This window comes from Arachis ipaensis, chromosome B2 (genome assembly GCF_059453495.1).
Source record: "Arachis ipaensis isolate K30076 ecotype BB chromosome B2, ASM5945349v1, whole genome shotgun sequence".
NCBI classification, from domain to species: domain Eukaryota; kingdom Viridiplantae; phylum Streptophyta; class Magnoliopsida; order Fabales; family Fabaceae; genus Arachis; species Arachis ipaensis.
This window is the reverse complement of record NC_142437.1, coordinates 22,072,392-22,082,517: the sequence shown is the minus strand read 5'-3', so window position 1 is coordinate 22,082,517 and position 10,126 is coordinate 22,072,392. Positions and strand designations below refer to the sequence as shown.

At 34.5% G+C, this 10,126-nt stretch overlaps 1 protein-coding gene across 1 annotated transcript; it reads left to right on the top strand.

Annotated features, from left to right (window-relative positions):
- The first annotated feature begins 2,662 nt into the window (after positions 1-2,662).
- On the top strand, positions 2,663-3,347 carry LOC107626998 (WRKY transcription factor 68-like). The gene is made up of 2 exons (XM_016329881.2): positions 2,663-2,823; positions 2,939-3,347. Exons 1-2 carry the CDS (start codon positions 2,663-2,665, stop codon positions 3,345-3,347), a joined length of 570 nt encoding a protein of 189 aa, XP_016185367.2.
- Positions 3,348-10,126: the final 6,779 nt, after the last annotated feature.

Here is a 10,126-nt window from a genome sequence, read left to right as displayed (position 1 = left end):
TTTTTGGACATAATGGATTTGGTGATTTGAGAACCCTTGGTGATCAATTTGAAGCCCATTGACGCTAACCCACTACTAAGCCAATTAGTAGGTAGGTTAGGACTTAAGGGTGGATGTGATCAAGCCTATTTGACATACTTCAAGTCTAGGAGTAAATGTTACGTACTTAAGGTTTCGAGAAGTAGACTTAATGGGTTGGCCTCTCATAATTGTCGATAATTGGTTTGTTGACGAAGATGGTGATCTCAAGTACCCAAGTCTTAGCTAAGAGTTATTTATTTTGTTTTCTCTATTTACTCACTCAGTTTACTTTCTTGCCATCTCATAACCCAAACCCCCCTTTTATCCCATCATAGCCAATACGCATGCACTTCATTGTTTCCTAGGGAGACGACCCGGAGTCTAAATACTTCAATTATTTCTTAATTGGGGTTTGTTCTTTGTGACAACCTAAAAAAATTTAATTTGATTTGAGGAATAACTATTGGTTTGGACTATACTGACAACGAGATTATTTTGTAGAATTCCGAACCGGTGTAAATCCCTTGTATCAGGATACCTCTCCCTAGCATGACCCGTTTTGACGAGTGAGTGTGGGGACTTTGGCTGTCATCCCTATCGTCAAAGGCAAAACCGTGAGGCATTGTGTGCCAAAGCGGACAATATTGTGCTAGCGGGTGGTCTGGGCTATTACATCTATATCTTGTGTCTTATTTTGTGTAGCTTCGTGTGAACGTTTGCACTTTGTAACTTTGTTTTTGAGCTTATTTCTTTATCGGGCTTCTATAATTATTATTCTTTATATATATATAAGCCTTAGGATTGTCGCAACCTTTGACTAGCCTTTGCTTTATGGCATGAGGTAAGGTTTAGGGTAATTAGGATGTTACAACATGAATAGATTGTCAAACTTTAATTGAATAACGTAAATATGTAATAATAAATACTTCAAAAGATATGTCTTTAATTGGATGTATAAATCAAAATAAAGACACAAATATTTTCATTGTATATGTAATTATATTCATGGTGTATGTTAAAATACGTAGTGGAATAGCACTGAAAAGTATCAAATTAATTAAAAAAAAATTATGTCTCTTCTATATAGAAAATATTTTTTTTCTCATTCTTTTTCTATCTAGGTACTATATATTTCTTTTTCTTAAATTTTAAATTTGAGATTAGCAATATTATTTTATAAAAAAAATTTTCAATCCTTAAAAAATTGTAAGAATGAATCATTAAATAAAATAATAGATCTACACTGAACAAAATCAAAGGGACGAGTGTGTTTTACAGTCAATGTGCTTCTTGTAACCTGCTTAGGAGTGTTCATGGATCAGATCTGATCCGCAGATATGCAGTATTTATCCGCATCCGATCTAAAATTTCTGGATATTATCCAATTTGTAGATAAATAGGATCAAAATGCAAATTTGAGATTTGTATCGGCAGATTCAATTCGCAGATCAACATATCAAATTAATAATTAAAAATATTAAAATAAAAAATAGTACCTAATATTTTCTTATCATATTTCAGTTTTTGATAACTTAAGAGCATACATCATCACTGTTATTAAAATAACAACAAAAAAAATTGTAAAAGAATAAAAATTGTAATTCCTAGAGTATCCCTTTCATGTATATCTGCTTTAGTAGCTCCTCTCTCTCTGTTTTTTCCTTTAGTAGTATAACAAAATTGTAAGTAAGAGCACCGATCTAAGAAAAATAAAAAAAATAAAGGGAGAGTTGACACAGTGTTAGAAATGTGATAGTATGTACAAGAATAGAATCATAGGACGGTCGAATCAGTATCAATAATAAAATAATTCAATGGAAGAACATAATACATCATTACTTTCTCCACTATCACTACCGCCACCCCCATCTTTATTGTCTATACCAACCACCATCACCCAAGATTTCAGCTTTTTCAACGATACCTTCTTTGAAAAGTCACTTTCTGGCTTGGTAAACGTTGGAGACTTTGGTCCTTCCTTATATGAGTGGTTAGACATAGCTGAAGAAGATGCTGCACCAACTGAGACGCCAATAAAGCATCCTATTCCTTCTTTGTCTCCATACGTAGTTATTCTAGAATTTACTGAAGTAGTTGCAGAGTCACAAAATCCAATCCTTTCCATAATCCCATCCAATCCTGAGGTGGTCGTTTCTAACAATAACATCACCAACAACAGAGTTGGAGGGGCTAAACGTTTAGAAAAATCAATTGTTGGTGGAAATGGAAATCTGAGAGGCGATGAACCAGATGATGAAGAAGATAATATTATAACTAGGTAAGAAGAAAAAAAAATAATAGTAATAGTACTGAACAAAACAAATAATACAATTAAATGACTATTATTTTCCTTGTTTACTCTTTCTAATGGTATACTTTTCGCTGTTATGATTTAGTCTTCTATTTGAAAATTTTTACCACTTTTATTTACTGTTGTAACATATATTTTTTGAAAAATATCAAATAATAAAAAAGAAAAAACGAGAAAAAAAAGTAGTTATAGAAAGAGAGAAGGCCAGGAAAGGGTTCATCATACATAGCATGATGAGTGAGAAATAAAAACCTTAGAATATGGGGTCTTTGTATTAATATTTTCTTTTTTGCTCTCTGTTTTCTTAGGTTGAAACTTCGAGCATCGACGATGGCATCGGTTGCTGATACCATGAGCATGAACAACAAAAGGAATAAAAATAATCTTTCAAAAATTACTTACTTGACAAAGAGCGAGTCTGAAAACCTCGAAGATGGTTATAAATGGCGCAAGTACGGCAAAAAATCACTCAAAAAGAGCCCTTTCCCAAGGTGATGATATAACTACCGTACTACCACATCAAAATCTATGGTGTTGTTTAAAATATTAAATAAAGACACATGAATAGCTTTACCTCTAATAATACTATTGTGGCTTCTTTTGCAGGAGCTACTATCGTTGCACTGCAATTGGTTGCAATGCGAAGAAGAGAGTGGAGCGGTACGTGGATGATCCCACCCATGTACTAACCACCTATGTGGGTTTGCACGCTCATGATTTGCCACCAATCCTCCCTCCTCCATCAAGATCTTTCAACCTCTACAATAACTCCACCGTTAGCCCTGATAAAGGAAGCGATGTACAAAAACCTGTACTTTCAGATGCAAGTGCCGGTGCAAGGGAAAGAAAGCATGGCAATAACACTATTACTAATGTTAATGTTAAAACTGACAGTGATAGTTGTGTTAATGACATTGGCACGATTGAGGATACTGGTACCGGATTGCTTGAGGATATTGTTAATTTGTCATCAATAGCACCTCATCATCAACATCATCAACCAACATCTCTATAGCTGAAGAAAGTATAACAAATAATTCTTAGATATTCTCAACAGTCATGTTTAATATTTTAGCCATTTTGAGTATTTTAAAATAGGCAAACAATAATTTTAGTATTTTTTCGTTTTGTCTTATCTTTTTCTTTATTGATTGTTAGGCAATAAAAAAAATCTAGTGGCCATGTATTATAATCATAGCAATTAATTTGCAATAAAAAACATAAAAAGGAAAGTTTATAAGGTATAAATGCTTACATATTCTATATAATTGTATATATATGATAATAGTTTGAATTTACTATTTAATTATCATAATTATGTGTATTGAGGTGTATTTATATTTGAAAATGATCAAATCTTTAGATTAAATATTGTGTTTTAAAAGGTAACAGAATTGATGATATTTAATAGCAGCAATTAATGTTAAATTTTGTAAATTATAAGTATTATGAAATCAATTATATATGTCTGATATTTTTATCATTAAATTTTTTACATGAAAAACTTAAACTATTGTATATTTTTATTTATTCCTACTTTAAAATAGTCAACATAGTACTAAATGTAGGGTTTCTGAAAAATGGAATTCATGAAAGTATTTGTTAATAAACATAAACATAACAAAAATTATAGAAAATTTAAATTACTTAATTATTTATAAACAATTATTTCAATTAATTTTTATCCATGTTTATAAAATAGTCAGATAAATTCGAATCTCAAACATGATGTCAGAATGACCCTCAAACCAGGCTTAGTCGGCATGTGTACAATCATTAACAATAATTTTAAAACCGCCATGAATATCTATAGCTAGAATTTTCTTTTGGATAGAGATCATTGTTCCTTGCATAATAATTTTATAATGCGAACACTGTGTACAACTATATCGGATTTATATATGTATCGTATCTCTGTATCTTGTAAATTTTCAGAATTTTATACACTTAGTCACTGCATCAAATTAAAACCGATATGTTATGATGTATAGACATTGAAACGGACATAGAGCATAATATAACACCAGACACACAGACATAGAAATGTTGAATTGTTGAATTTTCATAAGATATATAAAATTTCATTAAATGAATTATAATAATATTTTGGTATTTTATTAGTATTAAAATATAAGTCCATTTTTTAGTTATTTTAATGTCTATTTTTAATTACATAAAGTATTTGAAACAATTTTTCTCTTAATAAATAATACTATGTATTATTTCTAAACTTATTTCAAAAATATATATTGAGTAAGGATGGACACACTGACACGTGATGGTATTTAGGTGTATCCAAATATGTTCGAAGAAATATTTTTTATGTTTTATTAAGACACAATTGGATACGAAAGACACGTGTTAGTTGAATGTCAGATGAGTGTCGTGCTCAAAATATGTTTTACATACATACATTGAAACTCAACAAAGTGTTTGCAATTCATAGTCTATATACAAATTTTGATATTCTATCTATTCACCCTCAGATCACTAAAAATCACTTTTAAGCTAAGGGATATGCTCTTAGCACTCTGGTGTGTAATTGACATGCTGCTAACTTCAATTAATCAATTTGATTGAATAAGGATAATTGATCCGAGCGGCCTTCCATGTTAAATGACCTTTTCAGGGATTACGCAGAATAGGGGATATCCAAACACCAACAAGTGGGACGAAGGTAGTCGTTCCCCTAATTATAAGAATCCTACCCCTAAGAAGGAACTTGAGATGTTGTTGAGGTGGGGATTGACTGAATATTGATCGACGTTCTATCAATAATTCAATTAAATTACCATTATTTTCTTCGTTTACTCTTTCTAATGGCATACCTTTCCCTGTTGTGATTTACTCTTCCATTTGAAAATTTTTACCACTTTTATTTATTGTTGTAACAGATATTATTTTAAAAATATCAAATAATTAAAAAATAAAAAAGGGAAAAAAGTAGTTATAGAAAGAGAGAATGCCATGAAAGGGTTCATCATACACAACATGATGAGTGAGAAACAAAAACCTTAGAATGTGGGGGTCTTTATACTAATATATTTTTTTTTGCTATCTATTTTCTCAAGTTAAAACTTCGAGCATCTACAATGCCATCGATTGTAGATATCATGATCATGAACAACAAAATGAATACAAATTGTCTTTCAAAATTTGCTTTCTTGACAGAGAGAGAATCTAAAAACCTTGAAGATGGTTATAAATGGTGCAAGTATGGAAAAAAATCACTAAAAATAGCCCTTTTCAAAGGTGAAGATCTAGCTACGATACTACCACAGCAAAATCTCCAGTAGTGTTTAAAATATCAAATAAAGACACATGAATAATTTTATCTCTTACAATACCAGTGTGGCTTCTTTTGCTGGAGCTACTATCGTTGCACTGCAATTGGTTGCTAGCCGAACAAGAGAGTGGAGCGGTACCTGGATGATCCCAACCATGTACAAACCACCTATGAGGGTTTTCTCGCTCACAATTTGCCACCATTTCTCCATCCTCCATAAAGATGTTTCAACCTCTACAATAACTCCACCATTAGACCTAAACTTGGTAGAGGAAGTGGTGTACAAAAAGGTGTAGTTTCAGATGCAAGTGCAAGTACAATGTAATGTTCCTTCCAACAAAATACCTTGTTTAAGTTATGGTATTTAAATAATGTAACTTCTCTTCCAACAAAATAGTTTACTTAAGTCATGGTATTTCTACTAGAAAGAACATTAAGTGACCACGCTTAATATTAACTACTTAATACTGAGCCATTACATCGCTAACTCATTTTTTTATTTTAGTAAAAAGCCAATTGTTCTGAGGGTTACCTGAAACTGAAAGTTGATCTCGGATGAGATCTGCGGCGATGGCCGGAGCTGTCGTGTTCGACTTGTTGGATCTGGTGGTGGAGCTGATCCTTCGTCACCGGGGGGTGGTGGTACCTGCAAGAGACTCCAATGCCTAAGTCAGCATGGGCTTTAAGCAGGTTTTTTGTAGAATCAGAGTATGAGTTATACCTAGGTACTCCAGTGTATTTATACTAGAGTGGGCTAACCTTTTCAGATAAGATAAGTTAGTTATCTTATCTTATCTTTACGTGAGGTCATCTTTATCTTTTGGTGAACCGCCCTTGTCTTTCTAGGCTTTAACTGCCTTTAGATTGGGTTGTGTCCCCTTACTTGGGCCTGTTTGGCCCCCTCATATCGATTTGGTCGAACTCTTTTAAAAAAGAGGTCAGAGATCCTGACCTAAAGAGGTCGGCTACTTTGTCCTCGATCTCCCTAGGTCGGATAGCTCGACCCAGGATATGAACAGTGCCCCTGCTTGAGCTCGATCTTTACTTTTTTAGGGTCATGTCTTCAAACTTCGATTCTTTTGGAGAAGTTGAGCTCGAGCATCTTGCCTTTCTTGTCGATCTCTATATAACTCCTGCTGGGCTCTCTTAAATGCGAAGCGTTTTCCTCCTCTTTTTAATTGTAGTGCGCGTTGCGCTTTTCTTGGGAATGTGTGAGGATTAAATGCTCATTAAATCCTTTTGCCGTTTCCCTCTTTTCATTTTATTTTGAACTTTTAAGCCCTTTTTCAGTTTCTCTTCCCCTTTCTTTTCGCTCTTCTCTTGCTCATGACGTTGCACCCTCCTGTTTTCACATCTCTTTTCGAAGAAGTTTGTTTGGCGTGGGTCTGTTGTCGTCTCTTTCTAATCTTCTGGACAATCTTTGAAATGGTTGTTGCTTTCTTCTTCTTCCTTAGGTTGGTATTTTCTTTCTCCATTTTTTTCATTTTGATGATTTGTCTTGGTACTTTATGTCCGCGAAGAATCCGTTTTGAAAGGCTGGATCCTTTTTGCTAAAGGTTGCATTTTTTAATTAGTGCTGTGCTTTCCTGGACTTGCCCCTAACTCTTTGCTTGCTATTGTGCTTTGTATCTTCACGTTTTTCAAGCCTTCTATCTTTCCCTGCTTTAGAGTGACTGCTTGGTGTGGACTTTACGCCGTTCTTCGTTACTACTTTTCTTCCCTGCAGGTTAGTGTTTTCTATCTTTTCTCTTTTCGCTTTCGACAACTGTGCATGCTTTTTAGTGCACGAAATTGTGATCATCAACAATGGCGCCAAAGACTTGGAGCTCTCAAACGTGAATCACACTTTGTCACAATTCCGCACAACTAACCAGCAAGTGCACTGGGTCGTCCAAGTAATACCTTACGTGAGTAAGGGTCGATCCCACAGAGACTGTCGGCTTGAAGCAAGCTATGGTCATCTTGTAAATCTCAGTCAGGCAGATTCAAATGGTTATAGAGGATTGATAATTAAAGATAAATAAAACATAAAATAAAGATAGAGATAGAGATACTTATATAATTCATTGGTAGGAATTTCAGATAAGCGTATGAAGATGCTTTGTTCCTCCTGAACCTCTGCTTTCCTATTGCTTTCTTCCAATTATTCATACTCCTTTCCATGGCAAGCTTTATGTTGGGCACCACCGTTGTCAATGGCTACTTCCCATCCTCTCAGTGAAAATGTTCTACGCACGCTGTCACCGCACGGCTAATCATCTGTTGGTTCTCGATCATGTTGGAATAGGATCCATTGATCCTTTTGCGTCTGTCACACGCCCAACACTCGCGAGTTTGAAGCTCATCACAGTCATCCCTTCCCAGATCCTACTCAAAATATCACAGACAAGGTTTAGACGTTCCGGATCTCAAGAATGTCTGCGAATAATTCTAGCCTATACCACGAAGGTTCTAATCTTAGATTAGAAACCCAAGAGATACACATTCAAGCTTGTTTGCATGTAGAACGGAAGTGGTTGTCAGTCACGCGTTCATAGGTGAGAATGGTGATGAGTGTCACATAATCATCACATTCATCATGTTCTTGGGTGCGAATGAATATCTTGGAGAAGAAATAGACTTGAGTTGAATAGAAAAACAATAGTACTTTTCATTCATTCATGAAGAACAGTAGAGCTCCACACCTTAATCTATGGTGTGTAGAAACTCCACCGTTGAAAATACATAAGAATAAGGTCTAGGCATGGCCGTGAGGCCAGCCTCCAAAAGCATCTAGGATAGCATAAGACTTATCAAAGATTGATAATACAATAGTAAAAGGTCCTATTTATAGAGAACTAGTAGCCTAGGGTTTACAGAAATAAGTAATTACTGCAGAAATCTTCTTCCGGGCCCACTTGGTGTGTGCTTGGGCTGAGCATTGAAGCTTCCATGTGTAGAGACTTTTCTTGGAGTTAAACGCCATCTTTTGTGCCAGTTTGGGCGTTTAACTCCAGCTTTTGTGCCAGTTCTGGCGTTTTGACGCCAGAATTCCTATGCTGACTTGCAACACCGGTTTGGCCCATCAAATCTTGGGCAAAGTATGAACTATGATATATTGATGGAAAGCCCAGGATGTCTACTTTCCAACACAATTGAGAGCGCGCCAATTGGGCTTCTGTAGCTCTAGAAAATCCACTTCAAGTGCAGGGAGGTCAGAATCCAACAGCATCTGCAGTCCTTTTTCAGCCTCTGAATCAGATTTTTGCTCAGGTCCCTTAATTTCAGCCAGAAAATACCTGAAATCACAGAAAAACACACAAACTCATAGTAAAGTCCAGAATTGTAATTTTTATTTAAAAACTAATAAAAACATAATAAAAACTAACTAAAATATACTAAAAACATACTAAAAATAATGCCAAAAAGCGTATAAATTATCCGCTCATCACAACACCAAACTTAAATTGTTGCTTGTCCCCAAGAAACTGAAAATCAAATAGGATAAAAAGACGAGAATATACAATAAATTCCAAAAACACCTATGAAGATCAGTATTAATTAGATGAGCGGGGCTTTTAGCTTTTTGCTTCTGAACAGTTTTGGCATCTCACTTTATCCTTTGAAGTTCAGAATGATTGGCTTCTATAGGAACTCAGAATCCAGATAGTGTTATTGATTCTCCTAGTTAAGTATGTTGATTCTTGAATACAGCTACTTTATGAGTCTTGGCCGTGACCCTAAACATTTTGTTTTCCAGTATTACCACCAGATACATAAATGCCACAGACACATAACTGGGTGAACCTTTTCAGATTGTAACTCAGCTTTCCTAGAGTCCCCAATTAGAGGTGTCCAGAGCTCTTAAGCACACTCTTTTTGATTTTGGACCACGACTTTAACCGCTCAGTCTCAAGTTTTCACTTGACACCTTCACGCCACAAGCACATGGTTAGGGACAGCTTGGTTTAGCCGCTTAGGCCAGGATTTTATTCCTGTGGGCCCTCCTATCCGCTGATGCTCAAAGCCTTGGATCCTTTTTATTTTACCCTTGCCTTTTGGTTTAAAGGGTTACTGGCTTTTTCTACTTGCTTCTCTTTCTTTTTCTCTTTTTTTTCGCATATATGTATTTTTTTTTTGCAAGCTTTTCACTGCTTTTTCTTGCTTCAAGAATCAATTTTATGATTTTTCAGATTATCAAATAACATTTCTCCTTTTTCATCATTCTTTCAAGAGCCAATAATTTTAACATTCATGAATCAACAAATTCAAAAAAATATGCACTGTTCAAGCATTCATTCAGAAAAACAATAGTATTGCCACCACATCAAAATAACTAAACTGTTTTAAAATTTGAAATTCATGTATTTCTTTTTCTTTTTCAATTAAAAACATTTTTCATTTAAGAAAGGTGATGGATTCATTTTCATAGCTTCAAGGCATAGACACTAATGATCATGTAATAAAGACACAAACATAGATAAACATAAAGCATAATTTTCAAAAAACAGAGAAATAAAGAATAAGGA

What these genes read in the sequence shown, in the direction of transcription:
- LOC107626998 (XM_016329881.2), top strand. Translation starts at nt 2,663, where the DNA reads ATGGCATCGGTTGCTGATACCATGAGCATGAACAACAAAAGGAATAAA. An exon ending in AAAAAGAGCCCTTTCCCAAG is followed by an intron (nt 2,824 to 2,938) that starts GTGATGATATAA and finishes CTTCTTTTGCAG; the next exon opens with GAGCTACTATCGTTGCACTG.